The sequence below is a fragment of the Drosophila tropicalis genome, unplaced genomic scaffold, assembly GCF_018151085.1.
Source record: "Drosophila tropicalis isolate 14030-0801.00 unplaced genomic scaffold, ASM1815108v1 contig_1190, whole genome shotgun sequence".
NCBI classification, from domain to species: Eukaryota; Metazoa; Arthropoda; class Insecta; order Diptera; family Drosophilidae; genus Drosophila; species Drosophila tropicalis.
In genome coordinates this window covers 652,015-676,717 of record NW_027172561.1, presented here as the reverse complement: position 1 = coordinate 676,717, position 24,703 = coordinate 652,015, and the positions used below count along the sequence as shown (strand labels likewise).

The following is a 24,703-nucleotide window of genomic DNA, read 5'->3' as shown; positions in this document are numbered from 1 at the left end:
AAATATACAAAAAAGCAATAATTCAAATCAATCTTATATAACAACAACACTTCTTGCAATTCTTTAAGACTTGCACTCAAAATCTTCTCCAAAGCCACAATAAGCTAAGGGACAAGAATTTCATTTGGCTCCATCGATGCCAACATGTGGACCCACCACTTGGCTCTAAGGGGTCTTTGGTTCCGGAGGCCTTTCTCACACCTGTGCCACCTTGGAAATCTCGTTTCTTTTTAAAACTCTCATAGTACCAATCCATGCCATCTTTGCGATCCAAGCGATCCACTTGAAGTAAATCCAATTCGCTTCTCTTTTGAGCCAACAAATTGTCATTCCCAGCAGCAGCAGCTGCCTGTGCACTCGGCGTAGTCCGTTGGTATTCCTCAGCTGTCGGTTGAGTTAATTGTTGTTGTTGCTGGTAAGGAGTGTACACTTTCGTTATGGTGGAACGACCACCACCACCGCCTGCCCCACTGCCGATCCGTAATGGTGGGGGAGGGGGTCGCGCTAACGGCGCAGCTGTGGTACTTGTTGTTGTGGTTACCCACGATTGGCTTTTCTGTATCTGAGCCACATGCTCTTCGGCAGGTGGTATCAAAAGTATTGTCTCCGCTGTGGTCGTCTGCACTATCAGAGGCGGCGGACGCAACAATGTTACCGATTGGGCCTCCAAGTCTTCATCATCATCATCATATTGGGATCTATAGCCACTGTGCTCTTGTGAGCCACTTGATGACGAATCTCTTGCTGGCATCTCTGTGGTGGTGGATGTTGTTGACGTCGAAGTCATGGTCGTTGTCGTCGTCGTTGTGGAACTAGTCGTGGCTGAGGTTCTAGTGGTCGTCGAACTTCTAATAAGAGGCAACTGGGTGGTGGTTACATCTGTAGTCATTTCGGTTACTTCATAGGTGGCTGAATCTGTGCTCTCATCACTGCTAGTTGGTTTGGGTGGTGGACCGGCTAGGGGTATGAAAAGCCGATCACTTGTCGTTGGCCTTGAGATGGTTGGCCGTGCGGTTATATTCACAGCTTCTATTACACCGCGTCGCTGTTGTGGATCATGGACAGGCATAAATCCACCCACTTGAGCCGGAACAATGGGTCGAAAGCCACCGCGTTCAATACTAGATGGCTCTCGAAAGTGTGTAGTTGTGGTACGAAAGATACCCATAGTGGTGGCAGCTGCTCCGCCACTGCTTTCATTACTCAACGACTCCTCGCCAGAGTTTGCAATATACCGATTTCTGGCTAAATTCTGCTGCTGCTGCTGTTGATCCTGTTTATGCTGTTGCTGTTCCTTTAAATATTTCTCGAACTCCGCACTGTTGGGCTGATACATTCGAGTCTTGGCCCGACCACTAGGTAAACTTATTTGAGCCATGCGATGTGTGGCAGGCATTTGGTCATCATCGAGAGCAGTCCCATCTGTACGCTGCTTGCGTCCACGTTGGCCAAATCCAAAGAAACGACCCAAACTTAAACTTGGTATGGGATATCCGAAGAATGTGAATGGTGATCCATCAGCAGCTCCACCTGCACCGCCCTGCTGAGGCCGTCTATTAAAGTATTTGGTATGGAGCAGCGTTTTATTGAGATTAATACTCTGACTGGAACTAGGTTTCAGTCTATTGGTGGAGGTGGTGCTACTGCCATCCAGTGGGGCATCAGTTGAATCAACATATTGATCGTAAAAGTATTCACTCTCACCCACCAAAGGCCTTTCGCCCGTTGGCCGAGTTGCCGCCTCATATGGGATCTCACATTCATCGTTAAAATCCTCGGGTAAATCGCGCTGAAAGACATCGCCATGCTCATTAAGAAGTGGCAAATGGTTATTATTATTGTTGTTTGCCTCCCCCTCGGTGCGCTCTTCATTCTGATCAAAGCCAAGGCAGAGACTGCGTTCCATGCGAGCAGCTCTCAACAGACGACCATCCTGACATTTGGGTCCGGGATATGGGAAATTCGTCTCCTGTAGCCACACTGAAAGCCACTGCATCTGACAGTTGCATTCAATGGGATTGCCTGCAAAAACAAAATGAATATGAGTGATACAGATAAGTCCTGGAGAAACAAATAATCGTACCATCAACATCAAGGATCGCAATGTTGCCTCTCAAATTGCGGAAAGTTCGCTCCTTAATCGTTCTCAATTGATTATTACGCATCGATAGAACACGTAGCCTCGGCATGGTCTCAAATGGTGATCCCTAATTGATAGGTTGGGTGGCATAAGACTGATTCATTCCAGGATCGAACTGGCATCAGACTTACCTGTATACGACAAATCTGATTGTCATCCATTTTCAGTTCCACCAGCCAACTGAGTGCCTTCAATGGCATGGTCGAGACCAACTTAACACCATTTGTGGATAAATCCAGGACCTCCAAATTGCGCATACTTCTCAAACCGATGTTTTCCATATTCCTAAAGTGATTGTTCGACAGATTGAGAAATACCAAAGAATTGGCATTGTGAAAACTCTCGGGAGAGATATAACGTAGTTTGTTGTATTGAAAATGTGAGGCCAATAGATTGGGTAACTCCTCAAACACATGATCCTTGAGCTCAACCAATTTATTATCGGCCAAGACGAATTCCTGCAGATCATTGAGAGATTTCAGAGCACCGGGTTCCACATTCCTGATCTCATTGCTGCTTAAGTCCAAGTACTGTAGCTTAGGTAAATTCTTAAATGTGCCCTGTTGAAGCTCGACGATTAGATTATTGGAGAGACGAATCTCGACAACATTCCGCCAACCGGCGACAACGTCCGATTGTATGCGGGATATTTGATTGTAACTCAAATCAATGTCTCTCAGGCTATGTAGATGACCCAGGCCCACCGATATGTCCAGTAGGGCATTACCCGACAAATCCAAATATTCCAGAGATCTTTGCGTATCAAAGGCAGTGGGTGATATGCTACGTATAAGATTCCTGGAAAGATCCAATTGCTCCAGACGACTGTTGTTGGAGAAGAAATTATCTGTGATGGATTCCAGCTTATTGGACTGCATATTCAGATTCCTTAGTTCGGCCAGAGGCAACAGGGAGCGCTCATCGGCCAGATTTAAATGGTTGTCCTGCAAATGAAGCAATTCCAGGCGTTGAATGCCCATAAAGGACGTATCCTCCAATTGGGTTAATTGATTCTGGGCCAAACTCAGTACCCTCAATTGTGGGGCACCATGGAAGCCGTGACGTGGCAATTGCTCAATGCGATTCTGGCTAAGATCGAGCATCCTTAAATTGGGCAGCTGCAAAGTTTTTGTGGCTGCAGCTGGCAAAGAGCCAATTTGATTACCCTTCAGAGAGATACGTTCCACAATCTTGGGTAGACCTGGTATCACCGTTGGCAATTGATTATAGCTGGCATCCACCTCGAAGAGTCGCTCCAAATGTGAAAATGTCCCGGGATGTATGTTGGTCAACTCATTGGAAGATATATTCAAAGTTTCCAACAGTGGATTATGCCGAAAACTAATGGCAGCCAACTCTCTCAGACCATTCTCGCTCAGATCCAAGCGCCTCAGGGATGGCAACCCAGCCAAGAGTTGTGAATCCACTTGGGTGAACTGATTCTGAGCCAAATCCAAACCCTTCAGCCCCGGCAAATTCCAAAAGGGCTTACCCAACTCCGATGACAAGCTGTTATTCCGCATCCGTAGCTCTCTTAAGGCTGGCATGGCCATTAGAGCATCACGTTCAATCAATCTCAGTTGATTGTTGTTCAAATGCAATTGCTCCAGTGTCCCGTGACCCCTCAACGAACCGAATGGCAGCTCACTTAGCAGATTGCCACTCATGTCCAGAAAACGCAGCGTTGGCAGTGAATCCAAGAGAGCTCGCAGTCCCTCCACATGGGAGATTTCATTGTTATAGATATGCATCGACTCCACACCCGAATTGCCCGATGTTTGGAGCAACGATTCCGGATGAATGCGCCTTATTAGATTATTGTGCAAATAAATTGTCTTCAGCTGGGGCAAACCCAAAAATGCTCCATATTGCAGTTCCGTAATGCGATTATCGTTCAAATGCAACTCCGACAAATTGGGCAAATCGACAAACGATCCCTCATCAATGACATTTATGATATTGTGGTCCAAACGCAACTTCTTCAAATGCTCCAAGTCCTTGACAATCCGTCCTATCATGCCCACATCGCTGATCTGATTGTGCGACAATTTCAAACTAACCAAATTCGGTAATCTGCTCAGAGAACGCAAATGCAACCAATTCAGTGCATTATACGAGAGATCCAAATTCTTTAAGGAAATCAAGTTATCGAATAGACCCGATTCCAGGCGTGTCAGACCCGATCCCCCTGTTATATGGATATGCTGCAATTTGGGCAAATGCCTGAAAATCTGCGGTGGCAATTCAACTAACGACAATGTCTGTACACTCAAATAAGTGAGGCTCAGGAGGCCAGAGAAGTCGGGTAGATGCTTCAATTCCTCACTTTGTATCGTTATGGCCAGCATATTGATCATGCCATTCAAACTCTCTGTGGGTATACTACGCAGTTGTGGCTCCACTATGAATATCTCCACCAGCGAATTCTCTAGCTCATTCAGCCAACCATTGGAGACCCGTTCAATGCTGTTGTAGCGTAGCATTAGTCTCACTATCTGAAGATTGCCAAAAAATCGACCAGGCAAGGCTGGCAATTGATTATTTTCCAGGACCAATTCATCGATTTGACTTTTAATGTTCCTCTCCACAGCCTTCAGGCCATCCATTATCTGTGGCAAATTGCTATGCGAGCACCTGCAATCAAATGGTTAAATAGTAGATACATCCAGCAAGGCAAACCCCCCTTTGATTGTATTTTTACCATATTTGTATCTCCTTGCCACGCAGGGTACAGCGACAAGGTAGTATAGCCTCAGAGGGAGGACAACTGTCAGCTTGGCCCAAACTCGTCCAGGTGAACAGCAACAGAACTAATATGGTTAGCAATAACATTTTGCTAAACAAATTCGATGCATAACTGTAAAAAATTTCAATTCCAAACATTAATCTTTAATAACCAAAATAAAAAATTAACACTCTAAAGCTTAACAATGGCATTGGAAGAGGTTTGAAGTGAAACCCAGGCAAAGTCTGGGGGGTCTGAACACCTCCCAAAATATCCACATACATATGTACATTTTCATATCTTTACGTCAAGAATAGTTAAGCTTGAAAAATCCTGCCAAAATAACCGCTTCCAAAGTCATTGAATTTTCTAAGCCAAAAATCTTAATTTTCTGATTGGACACCCTCCGAAAATATTTTCTACATTTCTTCATGTAAAATCTCATCACAATTTCTTCTCCCGACATTAACAAATTTTAACTTGAAATATTTGTTTAAGTTTTAAGAATATCGTCCTAAAAGAGTTTTTCAAAATACTTAAATTCTGAACCGTAATACTGAACCGGACGCCATTAGGTCGAAACTAAATCTAACGCCGGGTTTAGCAGCAGGAAGTTTTTTTTGTACCCGTACAGAAGTGTGCAGCGGACAGGAAGAAAGCATCTCCGACCATATAAAGTATATATATTCTTGATCAGCACGACGGAACGCCGTCGATCGAACCACTATATCACATAGCTCCCATACAAACAGCAAAGTCACGAACAGGTAAGTTCGTTATTTCCTGAGCTATTGTCGTAAAACTTGTTGTTGGTGAGTTTATTACACCTTTAAAGATCGGGTAACTATATCATATAGCTCCTATAGGAACAATCGGTTGGAAACAGTGACATTCATCAATAACTTTGTTATTTGCTATGCTAAGATTGTAAGGGTATACAAACTTCGGTCATTTAAAACAAAAATAAAAACACAATTTTTCTTTAAGATTTCAGAACTAGTTTGATTTGTTCAAAGTCTGAATTCATTGGTATCCATCAAATATTCAATTAATATACTTGGTGATATAGAAATCATTGCATCTGGCACTTAACAATTTGTTAGACTTCATATAAGGATTCCCTTGACTCTATCGACTTGGTATCCCTTCGTGGCCAGCACCAAAATTGGTAGGAACATAGCTGAAGGTGAAGGTGTCACGAGACACAGCAACTCAATCTGTGACTTTATAAATCTTTTCTAAGCAGTTAAGAAATAAGAAGATGAAGAAGATTTTGGTATTACGTCATAAGAATATATTGATGATTGATTAGAAAGAATGGAAATCTTTTGGAGAAATGGAAATCTTTTTGGCCCTAACAAATAGGCCCTAAGTAAATAGTTACCCAAGTAAGAACTAACTTGAAATCAAGTTAACACGATTACGAAAAACAATTGACAGAGAGGGGGTTTTTTTTTTGGCAATCTTAATCTTGTTGATAGTTAGTTAAATACTTAGTTAGTTCAACGACATAGTACTTGGTGTTGAAGACTTGGTTTATCTGTTGTTCGAAATTAAAATCAGATCACAGCGAGACATTTAATTCTTTTGAATTATTTATTAGTCACTTGAAGTGATTAGATTTTGTGTTTGTTAGATATTTTATTATATATAGAATATATAGAATTTATACAAGCCTCAGGGATTTGGGAACACCTGGTCGTTTGGCTAGTAGAATTGACGCTTTTTCTTACGTACATTGAACGAAAATTGTTTAGTTTGACCATCTCATCCACATAAATTATATGAAATACAATTAGCTAAAAATAGGGCCAAAATTGAATTCTGATATAAGCGAGAATCAAAGAAAGACGGCAATGTGTGTGGGGTCTAAACGGAAAGGCTTTGGGTGTTTGCCATAAACATAAACAGTGGTAAATCATGGGAGACATTGGTCAATGGTATCAGCAGCGCGACCAAAGGTGATAACTTTCCAGTTAACTACATATATAAGAGGGCCGCAGCAGGTAACCGAAGAGCATTGTCAGTGCTTTAGTTCAGTTTAGAATGCGTTCATTGGTGATTGGTGTGCTTTTCGTAGTCCTCTGTGTGGGGCTAAGTCATGCTGAGACGGCGGAGGAGGATCTCCTTGTGAGTCCTAGGTATTGCCTGAAGGAGATAAGAAAATCCGACGAACGTATACGCTCCCATGGCTATCCGGCTGAGACGCACGAAGTGACAACCGAAGATGGCTATGTGTTGACCCTTTTCCGTATCCCCTATTCCCCCAAGCTGAAGAACCAGAATGCACAACGTCAGCCTGTGTTCTTGCAACACGGTCTATTCAGTAATTCCGACTGCTTCCTCTGCTCGGGTCCGGATAACTCTTTGGCATATCTGCTTGCCGATGCCGGCTACGATGTCTGGCTAGGCAATGCCCGTGGCAATATCTACTCGAGAGCCAATACCCTGATTTCGTTGAATAGCTACAAGTTCTGGCACTTTGATTGGCATGAGATTGGCACTATTGATTTGCCCGCCATGATTGATTATATCCTCGATTTGACTGGCTACAAGCAATTGCACTATGCTGGACACTCGCAGGGTACCACTGTCTATTTGGTTATGCTGACGGAGAGACCTGAATATAATGCCAAGATCAAATCGGGTCACTTGTTGGCTCCCTGCGCCTTTTTCGAGCATGGCAAATCGTTCATCTTCAATCTGTTGGGTCCTCTAGTAGGTACACCCGGTGGTATTTGGAATCAATTGCTTGTCGACTCGGAATTGATACCTCACAACGATCTAATTAATCGTGTTGTGGATAATTCCTGTAATGCTGCCTCAGCCATATGTAAAAATGGTTTCATGCTCTTTGCCAATGGCGGCTATGAGAATGCAAATGTGGTAAGTTATCCCGCAGATTGGAACAAGTCAGAAAAGCCTGGCTACATACAAATCGATATACTTTCAGTCATCCATGCAAGTGTTGATCGAAACACATCCGGCCGGCTCGTCCAGCAATCAGGGTATACATTTCCTTCAGCTATGGGCATCGCATGAATTCCGTCAATACGATTGGGGCACCAAGAAGAACAATGAACTTTATGGCCAGGACTTGCCACCAGACTACGATCTTAGCAAAATCACAGCCCCCACGCATTCCTATTCCAGCAACAATGACGCCCTTTGCGGACCCAAGGATGTCGATACTTTGGTCTCTAAATTCACCCATTTGGTAGAAGATCATCGTGTGCCCCTGCAGAGTTTCAACCATTTGGACTTCATCATTGCCAGGAACATGAAGGAGCTGGTCAATGATCTGATTATCGACAGAGTGCAGTCCTATGACTAAATACACTGATAACGAAATAAACGGAGAACTGCATAAAAAAACTGTTTAACCTTATCTCCAAGAATTCCTCAGACACAAGATTTCCATGACATGCACCCTCAAGTGCTTTAGTCTGCATTTAAATTTATGGCACAGATTTGTCTGTGATTAGATAGACAAGTAGTCTATATGGGGCCTAAAGGCAGTCACTCGTTCCGTAGACATTTTTCAAATTAGATTACAATTGACTCTTCGAAAATTGCACCATAAATTACTAAAACACATTTTCCAATTAGAAATCCCCATGCAAAATCAAATGAAACTGAAATATGGGTATTCAGATTTTAAAAACAAATTACTTTAAACTGCACTGCCAGCAAAATATACATATTTAGAGACTCACAATGAATACGTCAAATATATATAAATATATGTATGTATATACAGAAATAAGTATTTCAATTTGTATAGTCAAAGATGATTCCCTTTACTTCCAATTAATACGCCAATTCATCACTTAAAAAAACGCATTCACGAGATCCTGGAAAGTCCTACAGAAAGCTGAGATAAAAGAGCCTCTTTGCTTAAATGAAACATCAATCAAGCAACGGTATCCCGCAAGTTCTTTGAGGGATCATGATGAAAGTGGTTTTGAATAACTCTTATAATAAAGATTTACTGAAAGCAGTCCTCGGTAGATGAGTTGTCTAAAGGGCCCAGTCATTTAGGCAACTGAACAACGAGGATCCGGGTTCGAATCCCAGGCTACTATATGGAATCTATACTATGGATGTAGTTTTCGTCTAACAATAAGCCGAAGGCCTTAGTTGCCAGTTGTATCTCGCTCACTCAAGCATACGAGCACCCTAGCGCCCCCACCAGCCAGCGGCCAACTCCGACCCTTATGGAAAAATGTTTATATGCATAACTTTGCTATTTTTAATCCCATTTCGTTGAAATTATTATGATATTTATTATTATTATTATTTGGTATTTTGCTGGATATTAGAATCAAATTCAAGTGTGCCAAATTTGATTTTGATGCCGAGTATATATACCAAATATGGTATCTCTAGCTAGAATAGTCTTTGAGAACAACCCTTTTTTATACCCTTGCAAAAAGGGTATATTAATTTTGGACAGAAGTGTGCTACGCCTAGAAGGAAGCATTTCCGCCCATACACCTCATGGATCATGGGACCAACTCTGTATAATTTTGTTCCGTCGGATTTCAAGTAGGCGGATGACTAGAGGGAAAAACAATTTTAAAACCGAAAAAAAAACCAAACATCATCCAAGTAGGCTGGTTTATGACCAAAAAGTGCCAGAAAAAGGCATGCCAGAAAAAAAATATTCATTCATAGTCAAGGAACCAGCAGAGAAAAATCTGAAAAACACAAACTAAAATATATATTTTCTAAAATGTTTAACCTTTTCTTAGTTTTTCAAAGCGCTGTAGAGCCGGAACCAAAACTGCGGTGGGAGTCCTTTGTTGAAGAAGCTGAGAATATCCTGGAGAAATGGTGGTTCGGACTAGCACACTGTGATGGCGAGACGACTCGGTGCATATTCGGATACATATTCGTACTTGGATTCGTATTTGCCTGGATCGTCTTTGAGATATATGTATAAGCAGTGGGTAAGTGCAAAGAGAGAGAGAGAGAGAGCGAGCGAGAGAGACAGAGAGGGATGACACAAATTTGTTATTTGTTACAGACAGGGAAACAAATCAACATAAGGAGGAGCTTCTGGTTCCAGATGAACCGTATGTCCGTAGTGGAACTTGACCAGAACCATGATGCCGTATCCTCCGGAAATCAACGCACGATTTCGGCCCAGACTTCAGTCTCATTGAAGGAGAAGAACTTTTCATTGTGCGTCCACAACGATGCTCCACAGTCGGAGGAGCAGCTGGACGACACCGAATCGGAGACTTTGTCGGATCCCATAATCAAGCCGACCTATACTAAAATGAAGACTGATTTTGATTTCTTTGATGCGAAGGCCAAGACGATCAGAACTCGCGTATTCCAGTCATGGTTCGTGAGGCTACGTACCCCGAAAATAAAATTGACGAAGAAGATCAAACGTTTCTATTAAGAATTTACCGGAAGCCATCATCATTATTATTTTTCTTTTCTTTTGAAATTATGTAATGTAAATGATGTATGTAATTGTGTAATTTTCATTTTACTACCCCACACATTTGGAATCCATTCAAAATTATTAATCACACTTGAGCAATGTAAAAAAATCGTAAAAAAAAAGTTGAACTGAAACTAACTTGACTAACTTCAGATTTGGGTCGGAAGGAGAGAGATGGAGTGTGTCTACGATCGTAAGGAGTTTGAAACCGTTAAACCGTTTTGGCAAACAAACCCTTTAAAGCGTTTTTCCACTTTGAAGCCCATTGGTAAGGATATGCAAGGATATACAAACGTTGACGCGGTCGAAGTTAGCCCTCGCCCTCTGGTTTTAATTGCGGAGGCGGAAAAGGGCGTGGCAGACATTTGAAATAAACTTGATCACTTTACATACTACACGAGTCTGCATACCAAATTTGGTGGCTCTAGCTTTTACAGTTTCCGAGATCTAGGTGTTCATACGGACAGACGGACGGACATACGGACAAAGCTAGATCGACTCGGCTGTTGATCCTGATCTAGAATATATATACCTTATGGGGTCAGAGAAACTTCCTTCTGCATGTTACATACATTTTGGCGACTTTAATATACAATTTCTCCTTATGGGTGCATGGTATAAAAACCAGAGGGCCGGGGCTAACTTCGACCGTGTCAAAGTTTGTATACCCTTGCATCAATGTGGATAAACGCTTTATCTAAAAAGGCTAATGTTTGCGAAAGAAGTGCCTACAATCTTAGCACAGGAAATAACGAAGATATTGATCAAAGTCACTGTTTTCCACCGATTGTTCCTATAGGAGCTATATGATATAGTCACCCGATCTTTGTCAAATTTGGAACAGTCACTCACAGATATATTAAACTAACAAATGTGTAATTTGAAAGCAATCGCGTCAAAAGTAACGAAGCTATGGACAAAAGTCAGTGTTTCCAACCGATTGTTCCTATGGGAGCTATATGATATAGCGGTCCGATCCGGCTGAATCCCAGTTATACAACTGTTGCGTTGCACTCTTCTGACCTCAATTAATATACCCTTTTTGCAAGGGTATAAAAAAAGCTGTGTTATTTCCTCTTTAGCTTCAGCTAATTGTTATTCTCAACTAGTTGAAGCGCTGAAGTGCTGATTCAAGGCTTCTTATTGAAGTCTATTGATGAGGAGAAAATACAAATGAACTACAACTTGATCTATTCGAGATGAGCTGAAAATTAGACTTCTTTAATGACTACTTTATAATATTCCAAACTAAATTTGAATTCCAATGAAATCAATGTATCACAGGTTCTGAGATACTTCTACATGAGTGAGTAATTTATTCAAAACGAAATCGAAATCAGTTAACTGTGATGGCCTCTAGAACTAGAAAGGCCTAGTGATTGTGAGAAAGTTTTCATTTTAACTGTTGCATCTTAGCCAAGTTGCAAGTGTTATCAATTTCTTACGCACATTTTAAATGGCTCATAAATTTCATTATGGTCAGGTGTGTGTTTTGTGTGTGGCACAGGAAGTGTATGTTGTTGTTGTTATTTGGCTTGTGCAATAACTGAACAAAAAGAGAAGAAGAGATATATCCAAAGACAGAGTCTGAGTTTCAGTGCCACTGCATAAGCTGCGCAACTCAAACAGAAAAAAAAAAGAAACTCTTCTGTTTTTTTGTTTCGTTTTTTTGCGCCAAGAAGCGTAACATGGGCCTTTTCAACGACGAAAAATTTTGTAATCATTTAACAACGAAAAAAATAGAAATAACAGACAGCTGCAAAATCTATGCTATGCCATAGAGTGAAACGTTGAGTGTTTGGTTACTTTGTTTTGTCTTCTCCTCCTACACGGAGAGCTCTCTACGCATGCGCACACCGGAGCCAGCCAAAGCAAATGCTGGAGCACTGCCAACTGGGAGATGGGAGCTGGCAGCTAAGAGCTGAGGCGGGAGTGTTTTAAGTTGGAGTTTACATCAAACGAACCTTGAAATTATTGTCGTTTTCATCATCATCATCATGCTTCTTCTTCTTTGTGTGATCGTTGGATCTCGATGTAAATTGTTTGCAAGTCGTTTTTGGGAGAGGAGAGCTGAGCTCTTCTTTTTTAGTAGCAGGCGCAACTAAGTGTGCCTTCCCATCACCCACTCGCCCACCCACCCATCTGCTTTTCCTCCATCTATGTACAAAGATCTGGGAGAGATCTCTATACATGTGTGTGTGTGTGTGTGTGTGCGACAGTTTCACCCATGAGACACTAAGCTCTGTTTTCTATTCAGTTTAATTAAATAACTGTTTAGTTCTAACATTAAAAGTTAGTAAAATAGATTAAAACGGGAGTTTTCTCTTTAAAGAACAATATTAGATCTAATCACAATTACAAAACCTTCTGATTAAACTAATAGCTACTAGGGTCTTCGATGTTTTGATTACTTTACATATTGTCAATAAAGTTGGAGGGGAAATGGGGAAAGGAGTGGAGAAACTCTAAGGGTCTCTAAGGAATAGCGGGCTTCAAGGCTGTGTAAATTTCACAACTTATTCATATTAAAATTGAAAAGAAGTATTCAATCCATTCGTTTCTTACTCAATCTCAAACAGTGTAGTATCCAGTAATAAATAAAGTATCCACTAACTGAATAATTGGGTAATCCAAATTTATATATTTTACGATTTATTTTTATTTTTACACAATAATATTTAATATATTTTGTATTATCCCAAAAAAAAAACACACACACACTTCACTTTAACTTGAGTTTAGTTTAATTGAAGAAATTTCATTTAATTTTGGTTTGCAAATTCTTCAACACAAACATAATGGGGAAAAAAAAACAAATTTGTTTATATTTTTACACAATTTTCGGAATTTTCCTTTGATGTGCTTTCGAACCGTCTCGTTTGGTATGCAGGCGAAAACTGATATTACTCAAGATTTCTACCATAACTATAAGCTTCCTGCCCTGTGCAATATTGGAGCTTGGAAGTTGGAGTCGGAATCGCCACACTTGGCTGAATTCCACTCCAAAAACTGTTTCGTTTTGCCTGTGTGTGGGATGGGGGTGTGGATGCCATGTTGTGTGTGAGTGGAATGTAAGCAAGTGATCCGAACTGTGACCGCAGAAGCCACCAGCGGCAGCAGCGGCAGAAGCAGCACCACCGGAGACAATTGGATTGGGTCTGGTCAGGTTATTGTCTGCGACGAGGTTAGCCTTATAATGAAATTGCAAGTGAAATTACTAGAAGAATTATATGAGGAAATTGCTTGTGGCAAGTTAAGGCCAAAGCCAAAATGATCTTCAAAGTGTCCATGGAATCTCTATAGAAAACGTGTCAGTTACGCCATTGGAAGCCAGAAAAATGGGATTCCCCGAGGGCGAAATATTTGTGGTATTATTAAAACTATTTCATTTAAAGAATAATCATTGAATTTACAAGATTTACAATTACTTTAAGTATTTAATTCTTTAGGCACATTTCATTTCATTCACTCTTTCGAGCACTTTCACTCTTTGTGAAACACATTTTTACCTAAAACTTAGCTATTTTTAAGACAATTTTTTTGAAATTTGATATGGAAATAGACATTGCTAATTATAATTAAAATATCAAATTTAATAACGATAGATAATATATTGCGCGAGAAAGTCTCTATATTTTGGATGTTCCCTGTGGAGGACATTACAAAATCATTACATATGTATATACCCATGCTCATCTGTCCTTCATGACTTCAATTAAAAAGCAACTCGAATGAAACTTGTTATTTAAGCTTTTTATTGCCTAATTAAGAACAAGTTTGACAATTCCTCGGATCAAAACACTATAGCAGATGTTTATATGTCAAAAAATCCATCGATAGAGCACTTGAATTTGATTTGTTGATAATTGTGTTTAGAAAATGAATGACCAGTAAATGTCGTCCTGCCAGCTTTCGACGTTTCTTTTGACCAAAAGGCCCCCTTTTAAGCTGGACAATAGTTTACCGCAGTCTTTAATATTACAGTTAGACATGAAGTTATAGATCCATGTAATCTAAGATAAACTGCATACCAAAAATGTTGAATTTACCCCCAGAATTTGTTTTGTATGTAATTCTTGAGGTATTGGCCGTTTTACGACAGCAATTTATAGTGAAATACTTTTTTCTCGATCTACGTATGAAAGTAAACTGAATTTCCCGTCGAATGATCCAGGTTTTTTAAAAATCCGGAAAAAATGAGATAGCTTTCAACGTTTCCCATTACTAAAAAACTGGGTAAACAAAATTCGCCATCCATGCATGCAAAGAAAGAGATAGAGGAGGCATGTAAAGAAAGGGTATTCGAATTTCGGTGCAGCCAAAGTAAGCCGCTTTCTCTAAACGCGACTACATACCAAATTTTGAGTCTGAAGCTAATATAATATCCTTATCTAGGTAGGTAATAACAAGAACAAACAAACATGGCCAAGTTAAACTTGGGTTCTTGGTGCTAGGAGACGGAACAGCAGCTTCCTTTAACCACATGATCCATGCTCAAAGTGATCTCACTTAGCTTTAATTTAACTTAACAAACCAAAAAGAAAATCAATTACAAACGAAAAGTCTTTCTTTTCGCTTTCATTTGAAAAATGTCTGTCGTTTCCTACTTATGTGAGTTTGGCTTTTGTCTGTGTGTTTTTTCTAAATCAAATTAAAGGCCTCATAAAGCGCTCAAATCGTAACCATAATTTCTTTGGCATTACATAAGTAAAACGTCGCCAACGGAGACGCTTGGCTGATCTGGTCTGGTTTGTTTGGTGCCAACTGCAGCCAGACACATTAGTTTCCCTAAACTATGTATATAGATACCTAAAAAATCCATATACTTATATACATATGAACGCACTTGTATACGAGCGAGTGAAAATTCTTCTTAGCGAAAAGAGACACAAACAGAAATAAGCACAAATATTATTTGAAAATTCTATAAATAATATTTACTTCAAGTGCGAAAATGAAATAAAAAAAAAATATTTATTATAATCCATTTTCAAGGCCATTTTGGCCGCAATGCTGGTGGTCGAGTGGACTGCTTAATGTAGCACCCTGTATTCCCATTCCACTGATAACAAGATGCATACCGATTGCATTTACATACATACATACATACATATACATGTGTATTTATGTAATTTGTTCATTATCAGATCAAGTTACACGTGCGTTTAATGAAGTCTGATTCGCATTAATTATTGGGCTCGACTCGTTCTTAATTAAATCTGTTCGCCTAAAGTTAATAATCCCTCCAAACTTTGACCATGAAATTCAATTTCATTTCGTTTGGCAAGGTTAATCTGATGTTGGGTGAAAAGACCTACACACATTTGGACACACATGCATTAGAGTATTGTCATTTGAATGGGAATTTAAACAGATATGATGATCAAAGCGTGCAGATTTAACTAGACAATACAGGGTGCTCATTTTGGATACAAAATCTATCTATTTGAAAGGGACTTTGAATCCAAATTTTCGACTATGTAAATTATAATATCTTATTTGTATCTTTACAACTTTTACAACGACAGGCGCGTCTAGAGCTGTAAAAGGTGGAAACTTAGCCCCTTAAAGTATGCAATAGGCATTGTTTTCAACAAATTTAAGACCTTTTTTTATGCCTTGTACTAAAAAATTGTCCGCAGACAACGTTTGCTTTGAGAATTTATCCACAGAAGTGTGAAAAATTTCTTTACATGTTTTTAAAGAACGAATTTATCGACTGCTTATTGCATACTTTAAGACACAAAGTTCCTTCCATTTTTGCCTATGCTTGTGCTTCATTCAATGTTGATTCAGTTACCAAAATATAGTTCTTATTGTTAGTAAAATAGATTAAAACGATTAACTTATATTTTAAATCTATAAATTTACCAAATTTTAACCGATTTTTTAATACTTTTGTTAATGGTTTTCAATTCAATTTAAAATTGAAACGTTAATCACGGTAATCAAATAACCCAAAACTTTGTGAATCGGTAAATTTTGGTCCCTTTTTTAAAAATCATAAGTTTTTGTTTAAAATTTTCAGAAAAAACATTACTTTTCCGAGTCGTTTTCTAACTTTTACATTGAAAGATGATCTTTGAATTTGCATTATGACCCCGAACACTTATATTTTTATGGTTTGGATTGTTATAGGCCCCGCCTAAGATTAATCCGGCACTGTTTAGTTAGGATCAACATCTAAAGAAAATGTATGTATTTTGAGAGTAATTAAAAGAAATTGATTTGCCTAGTTGGTGCCCCAGATTTACCATATACGTATATATATATATATATATATGTATGTACGTATAAAAAGCATTCAGCAAAAAAAGGGGCTTGTCCTGACTTTACCTGTTGCAAAGAAGACCCTGTAATGCCAAAAATAAAGCAAATGTTGAATTGATGCGAACCCATTCCCCTTTCTTCCCTCCCTTTTGCCTCGCCACACAATTCCATTCATAGACAAACACCGAAAAGGAAACCCATTTGTGTGACTGAATGTGTGTGTTTTGTTGTTGGTATTGTCAATTGCCAGGCCTCCTCCACGACCAACTAACTAGTGTTTTGCCATGGCGACAGACCCCTACTATTCCCGATCCCTGGGCCCTCCTCCTCCCTCGACCCACCTCTCTGGCTCCTTCACCTCTGTCTGATTTTGCTTTATAATAAAAATTGACTTGCTGCCAAGTCAAAAAGCAACGAATGCCTCACGCGATACGTACTTATTTAGATGACGACGACTACGACTACGATGATGATTATGATGGGTGATGGTGATGATGATGACGATGATGATGATGATGATGATGACGATGAAGGAAAATAAAACATATAGCGGAAATTTAGTTAGTGCGTTGGAATTTGCAAATTTCGAAATCAGTTGAAAATTGTCACTCGCTCGCGACGCTTTAGCTCATAGATATTCCTAGGAAAATGTTTCGAAAATGTTTGACCAGTTTGGCTCTAGTGAAGCCATCACAAACTCAACCATATGCTGCCGCTGCCGCTGCTGTACCTTCTGTGTTCAATCAATTGTTGTTGCAGCGAAAAGTCCATCAGTTTCCTGTAGCAAATAGGCCACCAAAGATTCTCATCACAGGTCGGTGAACTGGTGGATGGCCAGCCACGTGTTGTCATTTCTAGCATAGATTCTTTTCTCTTTTTGGTTTTTTGTAGGTGGCCTGGGACAATTGGGCATCGAGTGTGCCAAATTGTTACGCTCTCAGTATGGCAACTCGAATGTCATTCTGTCGGACATCATTAAGCCAAGTCAAGCGGTTCTCGAGAATGGGCCATATATATTTGCTGATATTTTGGATTTTAAGGGTCTGCAGAAAATTGTTGTGGATCATCGCATTGATTGGTTAATACATTTCTCAGCTCTACTCAGTGCGGTGGGTGAACAAAATGTTCCACTTGCTGTCAGGTGAGTCTTCACTTAGGAGAGAGAGAGAGAACTTTTTTGACCATTTTCCCCCCATCGCAGAGTCAACATTGAGGGCGTTCATAATGTGATTGAGCTGGCCAAACAATATAAACTACGCATTTTTGTACCCAGTACTATTGGTGCCTTTGGTCCGGATAGTCCACGTAATCCTACACCAAATATAACGGTAATCCACACAACATGTTTGTTCAATAAATGGTTGTTGGAGTTCATCATGTATCTCCCATTCTCTTAGATTCAACGTCCTCGAACTATTTATGGCGTTTCCAAGGTACACGCTGAACTAATTGGTGAATATTATTATCATAAATTTGGTCTAGACTTTCGATGTTTGCGTTTTCCTGGTGTTATATCCAGTGATCCACCAGGTGGTGGCACCACAGGTAAATACATACATGTAGAACTTTCCCCAAGCTACCTTTCAAGCTTTATTTAATCCAATTTCCGCTCAATTGTTTGCCACTTTAACCTAAACCAATGGGCATGACAATGACAACTCAACTGAAGTGACTCAAGTGGATGACTTAGTTTAAGTTTAGCATACATACTACGTATGAAGAATGTGGCACAAGGCAATTTACCCCATAAAACAAAATAGAAAGGAAATTTCCCCCCACTAACTAAATGAAACTCTTTAACTTGTTAATGGACGAAGGAACGAACAGACTGAGAGACAGGCCCCCCAAACAATTGATCGAGAAATTTACTTACCATTTGTCCAATTGGCAATTTCTTTAGATTATGCTGTGGCTGTTTTTCATGAGGCTCTGCGTCATGGTAAATACACCTGCTATCTGCGTCCCGATACACGTTTACCCATGATGTACATTGAGGATTGTCTGAGGTGAGTAGATACATACCTGGATATAGGGCTTATCCCTTTCTGATTTGTTCGACCCATTTGCAGAGCTCTATTGGAATTTATGCGTGCCCCCAATGAGCAGTTGAAGCGTCGCGTCTATAATGTTACCGCCATGTCCTTCACCCCCGAGGAGCTGTTTGATAAGCTTAGCAAACATGTACCCAATCTTCATGTGACCTATAAGCCTGATAGTAGGCAACTAATTGCCGATGATTGGCCACAAGTATTTGATGATTCGGATGCACGACGGGATTGGAATTGGCAGCATAAATATGATTTGGGAAATCTAGTTGATTTCATGGTCAAGGATGTGCGTGACAATTACATCAATGTCGAGAATGAGGAGCAACAGACCCTGAAGATATAAGCCCTTTGCGAGCAGACCGAATCCAAGCTGCACATAGTATTCTTAACTCAAAATCGAATTAGAAAACGTTGCATTTAAATTGCATTTACCCCTTTCTCAAGTAATGTACAATTTATGTTTTATTTTTGAAAATATATGCATGCATATACCACAAAGAAAATCAAGTAGTTTTATTTATTTTTCTAAATTTTTCCGTGTTTTTTGCACTTACATTTCGTTAGAAAGGATTACATTTTCCTTGGGCGGAGACATTGGTATACTTACTTAAAAGTTAGTCAAGGGACCAACAACCCAGGTTTCTTTCCCCTTAATGGATGTTAGCCATCAGTCCGTCTGTATGAACACCTAAACCTCGGAGACTACAAGAACTACAGCCACCAGATTTCATACCAAGATCCGTTAAGTATAAAGGCATATCCAGATAATTTCCAAGTCTCATTCTTCTTTGATATTTGGTATTAATCGAATCATTTTGACTCACTTGTTCAGTTTGCTCATTAACACTTTTGTTCAGTATGTACTCATTTTATTTTTTATTATTAAAGGATGTATTAGTAGCAATCAAAAGTTTGCAACAATTGAAACATGTCCTACCAAAGACAGAGGATTGGCTTGCATCCACAATGACCCATATTAGCAATATAATTTCTATAAGAAATCCTTTAATCAGAAACAGATTTCTGCTTGCTTTAATTTAAAACAAAGTAGAAAGTATTAAAAAAACATGAAAACAATTCACGAATCTTCCAATAAATCTTTGGTATAATTGACTACATTAAACTCATTCACTCCATCAAATCAAAAGGACACTAGAATAGATACTATTATATACACTAGTCGGCATAAGTATTTTGACTAAATTAGTTCTGATCTCAATACTTTCTAAATAAAACCTGATGATTTCGGTTTATGTTTTTAATTAGGAAAACTTTGCAATGCATTCTGGAATAGAATGATTTCTTGTTTACAGTTTTTTTAGGGCTATTTCTAACTATAACTTGTCTCAATCCAAATATATGAATTTAAATTTTTTTTACTCAAAAAATTTTAAAATTCTCAACTAGTCATCAAGATATCTTAAAGTGGTTAAGTACAAAACTATAGTTGAAATATTTACCAAATAACTAATAAACTGAAGCTCAATGGTATTTACAAACATATTGTAAGAAACTTAATCCATTTGATTTAAACGATTCCAAGTCGAAAATACATGTTAGGCGACAGCATAAGACTTCCTAAAAGTATCTAAATCGACTAGAACTAGAACAATTTGTTAGCTATACAACTTACTAGGAAGAGAAATGTGTCCAATACAATAGACGGTTAATATTCTACGAACGTTTCTCTTAACGATTCTACAAAAAAAAAAGTTTATTTTTCAAAGCTATTTATTACATTTCATTAAACTAAAACTAAGCACCGGTTTTTTAAATTTGTTTTCTCTTTTAATTGATATGATTGCTTACACGTTAATACTTAGGTTAGGATTTAGTTACAATGCAAGGATTACGTTTGTTACAAAAACAATATATACGTATATGTATATAGGTGCTTACTATATACTATATAGACAACCCCAGTTAGTTTTGGTTTGTAGTTAGTAATCTAGATATCAAACTCTTCATGCTCCCCGCTTAGCATATCGAAGTGATGCAAACAACCGCCATGCGTGGCTATATATAAATCCGCCTCATCAGAATCAATAATTTGGCTATTCTTTAGGGGCTTTAAGGCAGTTGGATCGGTTGATTGTTCGTCTGTGGGGTCTGAGTCTGTAAACGAGCAGATAGAGTAGAGAGAGTTTGTCTATCAGTTTTTAGTTTATTGATTTCTTTATTTTAGTTCTTTCATTTTTTTTTGATTTCGTATTTCAATTCAATTCATTTTTTTTTCGAGATCTTTCACAAAGTGTTTGAAACTGCTAGAACATGTATATTTACGTTTTCACTCTATCCCCATATATTTTACATTGGCTTAATTTAAAAAAATATAAAAAAAAAAAAACCATTCTAAATCAAATGCATTCCATTTACATATATAGGCCCAAGGATTTAAAATGAAATATTTTTAAAATCTCGAGCTATACAGGCGAATTTGAATAAAATGCAATTTCTGAATTACTTTTCATTTTGCTCCAGTTTCGAAATTCTATTAAAATGCATGAAACTGAACGAATGAGGTTAATTTTTTTATTTTTCTAGACAAATTATTCATTCTTGATCCCGAAAAAGCTTTCAACTATATTTCTTTATAAAGGCAATTGGTTGCAATTGCAACCTAAACAATATTTTCAATTGGCACATCTTGCTGACGTGGGATTATAGCTTACGTTGCAATAAACAGACTTTCTATAATCCGAAAAAAAAAATGTGGCGCAAAAAGAAATATTTAACCCTTAAAAGGGCATGAAAAGTTTTCCCTACTCGAGTGAAACTGTATATGGTCTATATTCACGTAAGATTCACGGGAATTCTATATATGTGAATAGGTAGGAGAAAACGAAGATCTTAGAATATGGAGGGTGGTTTGATATAGTGAAACGAAAGAAATATCTAGCACTTATGAAGAATCTTAGGCTAAATTTATAAATCCATTTTTTTTTTTTTTGTTATATAGTTACATACATCATTTTGTAAGAGTTTTTGTCCCACACTTTGTGAAGGATTTTCGAAGCCATTTTGAAACTTAAGTTTATATTGAAATATTGCCATTCTTTTAGTTAGTTAGTTTAGTTTTTTTGATTGCAATCGATTTGGTAACTTATACTGAATATATTTTGTTTTTTGTTTTTAAGTAGTTTCTTTTGTTAAGTACAATGGTATATAAGGTAGAGAATTTCATTTGATTAAACATTTATCGTTCTTGTTTTTGTTTCTTATTTATCGTTTTTGTTTTTGTACAATGAGGCGGCTTTTTTGTTTTGTATATTGAATGTGTTATTCTGTTTACTTTCTTTGTTTTAATGATTGTGTTTCTGTTTCAGCTATTTTAACAATTTGAATGTATAATAAAGAAAGGGACAGAGAGACGCATCGTTTGGTGAATTGTTGCTGAATGTGCGTATGTGTCTGTGTGTGTTTATGGATGTTTTTGAGTGCATTTGTTATATACATTTTTAATATATATACATATAAATTTATATGTATATTTGTTGTTTTTTGTATAAATGAACTCTAAATCATGTGCGACATCATGCAACGACTCACATCACGGTTAGCGCGATGCAAATGACCTTGATAATGCTGATGTATACTCCGTGGTGCCTGGAGCTGTTGCTGCTGAAGCTGCTGATGCTGCTGCTGCTGTTGATCCATATCATAGTCCATTAGACAAGCCTGCGTTCCAATTATTTGTGTGGCAGGTAGTGAAAAGAAATCTGTACAAAAACAATAGAAAAAGAAAAATGAGAAGAGAAGCAAACAAATAGAAAGGAGAGCATGAAAGCTCGATTTGTAATCATCGGAATCATTAATCGATGAGAACACGTCGTTTTGCCCCTCGACCACCTCCTTCTAACCGTCCGGACACTGATGACCCAATTGCCGTTTGTGTATTAATAGACACCAAAAACAAATGCAGGCAATCAAAAGCATTGACAACCAGGGAAATGTTGTTGCAATTTGTCTTGTATTATCACGAACAAAATGTTTCTAAATGATAAGTTGAATTTCTATCAAAAAGCTTATTCATTTAGTCAATAAATATAAATGGCTAGTTTGGCTGTCTAGAAGCGATCTACATATGTAGGTTTCCAGTGGCGGATCTACAGGGGGTGAAAATGGGGTAATTCTCCCCTCCCCACACCAAAGCAAAATCCTACTAACTTTAATTGAACTTTCCCACAGGTCGATTTAAAGAATTGATCCCATATTAAGATTAAATATCTATAAGGGTATACAAATTTCGGTGAATTTTGTTGTACAATTTTAATACCTTGTACCTTACATTTGATTAGAAATGCTGTCAGGGGGACCCCTACTACTAAAAGCGATAAGAAATAACACTTACAATTAGTGCAAATAGGAAGTTTACCGGGAACTTGAGAGCGTTGCGAGAATATGCGAAATATACAAACGAACTGTCAGAAACGATCTGATAACAATTGATAAAATTTTTAAATCTTTCACAACTTCTAAAAGATTGTTTGATTTTAAATAAATATATTGCAACGAAAACTTTACATGTGTTTGTAGTCACTACAATCGTTTTGTTTGTTTTGGGGAGAAATGAGTGAATGGAAATGGCTTATGGCGCAACACAGCAAGGAAGATAGAGAGACAGTATCCCTGTTGCTTATCGCGTGTCTCGGCACTGATAAGCCGCTTATGCTACAGGTCAACTAAAATGTGAAAATAAAATGCAACGACTTAAATATACCTATTACATACTCGGACAAATGTGATGTGGTCATGATGGGGTATAACAGAAATGTAGAGCTAATATTATAAACTATAAACCCCTCTCTTACTACTCTTTGACATCTAAATCTCGCCAATTAGCATCAACCTAATATACTCGCTGACTTTGCACTCTTTGTGGAGTACAGAAAAAGTAAAGAGAAATAAATCGCCCCACAAACGAATTTTGTAATGAAAAATTTACGAAATTTTCCACGCAACATACGCGGCGCGTTCGCTCAATTAAAGTCAAGGCCGCGCAGAGAGACCTAAAAACTAAAATTACACATTTAATTGTTTTTCTTTAAGTTTTCCTTTTCGTTTCAACTTTGTTTTTCAATTTTAATTTCGTTTTTTTTTGGTTTTTTTTTTCTTTTACTAGGCATATTTACCGTTGCAATATTGTGCTGCCAGATCGGCATCAGTGTCATAGCGGCAACGCTTGATGGCAGAGATATAGTTGTCCATGTCCATTGAGGCGGCGGTGGCATCGGCGTCGGCATCGCTGCCGCCGCAACGTTTCTTACATCGATTAACTGTTGTAACTGGCGGAGTTACAACTTCTGCCATACATTGCTCCATTGCATTGTTGTTGCTGGTAATGTTATCATTGTTGTTATTGTTGTTGTTATTATTATTGGCATCATTGACAAATGCATAGCCATAGTAGCCATTGGAGGCAGACGGCACAGCACGTGGGTTGAACGGATCCGTCATTCTGGTGGTTGGCACCATTTCGAAATTGGCGCCCGAATCGCCATGTGCCCAGCACTCGAAATTGGTCAAGACCATCCTGATGTTTTGATATTGCGGTTTGAACTTTTGGAGGTAGTGGAAATTTACCAAAAAAAAAAAAAAGTAAAACAAATAATAGATGTTTGACTGACCGACCAATCAACCTGACGACTCTGACTGTACGCGTTCGTTCGCTCGTATTTTATGTAGATATAGTATATACTTTTTTCAAAAAATTACTGCACTGCAGCAAAACAAGAACGAACAGCGAACCAAACAAAAAAAAAGGGGGGAAATGTAATGAAAGCTAAATCGAAGTAAAATACGCAATAAAATGTTGAAATAAATTTAATTAACAACACACACGGCACAGCAGCAAACGCAAATGGAGCCAAGCGCAGCGACGACGATGACGGCTGATGTTAAAAATAAACCAATAAGCAAGTTTTTGTCTTTAACATTTCGCGGCATCCGCTTTGATACGCGTCTTCGTCACGTTTACTTTGCATTCTCTTTTGTATTTCATATATCGATAATAAAACCCAGTGTTGCTTAAATGCGGCTTAGCACCTTCGAACTGGTTCACT

General features: G+C 38.5%; 4 protein-coding genes across 5 annotated transcripts; 2 read left to right on the top strand and 2 right to left on the bottom strand.

The window, feature by feature from the left end:
* Window positions 1–76: 76 nt before the first annotated feature.
* atk (artichoke) lies at window positions 77–4,972 on the bottom strand. Its single transcript, XM_068292853.1, has 4 exons — window positions 4,842–4,972; window positions 2,272–4,774; window positions 2,084–2,207; window positions 77–2,022 (listed from the first exon to the last, which is right to left on the bottom strand). The coding sequence occupies exons 1-4, from the start codon at window positions 4,970–4,972 to the stop codon at window positions 77–79; spliced, it is 4,704 nt and encodes a 1,567-aa protein (XP_068148954.1).
* Window positions 4,973–6,875: 1,903 nt separating this feature from the next.
* On the top strand, window positions 6,876–8,240 carry mag (magro). Its single transcript, XM_068292494.1, has 2 exons — window positions 6,876–7,751; window positions 7,819–8,240. The coding sequence occupies exons 1-2, from the start codon at window positions 6,912–6,914 to the stop codon at window positions 8,197–8,199; spliced, it is 1,221 nt and encodes a 406-aa protein (XP_068148595.1). The 5' UTR covers window positions 6,876–6,911; the 3' UTR covers window positions 8,200–8,240.
* An 8,971-nt stretch (window positions 8,241–17,211) lies between these two features.
* Tdh (L-threonine dehydrogenase) lies at window positions 17,212–19,144 on the top strand. The gene is made up of 6 exons (XM_068293381.1): window positions 17,212–17,407; window positions 17,485–17,734; window positions 17,795–17,921; window positions 17,991–18,138; window positions 18,494–18,599; window positions 18,663–19,144. The coding sequence occupies exons 1-6, from the start codon at window positions 17,242–17,244 to the stop codon at window positions 18,982–18,984; spliced, it is 1,119 nt and encodes a 372-aa protein (XP_068149482.1). The 5' UTR covers window positions 17,212–17,241; the 3' UTR covers window positions 18,985–19,144.
* A 1,424-nt stretch (window positions 19,145–20,568) lies between these two features.
* Window positions 20,569–24,643, bottom strand: LOC137580883 (uncharacterized protein DDB_G0289917). 2 transcript variants are annotated; one of them, XM_068295024.1, is made up of 3 exons: window positions 23,774–24,643; window positions 22,217–22,360; window positions 20,569–20,756 (listed from the first exon to the last, which is right to left on the bottom strand). In XM_068295024.1, exons 1-3 carry the CDS (start codon window positions 24,171–24,173, stop codon window positions 20,590–20,592), a joined length of 711 nt encoding a protein of 236 aa, XP_068151125.1. In that variant the 5' UTR covers window positions 24,174–24,643; the 3' UTR covers window positions 20,569–20,589. The 2 variants fall into 2 exon arrangements, with proteins under 2 accessions (XP_068151125.1, XP_068151136.1); XM_068295035.1 differs by having other exon boundaries at window positions 22,191–22,360; window positions 23,774–24,642.
* Window positions 24,644–24,703: the final 60 nt, after the last annotated feature.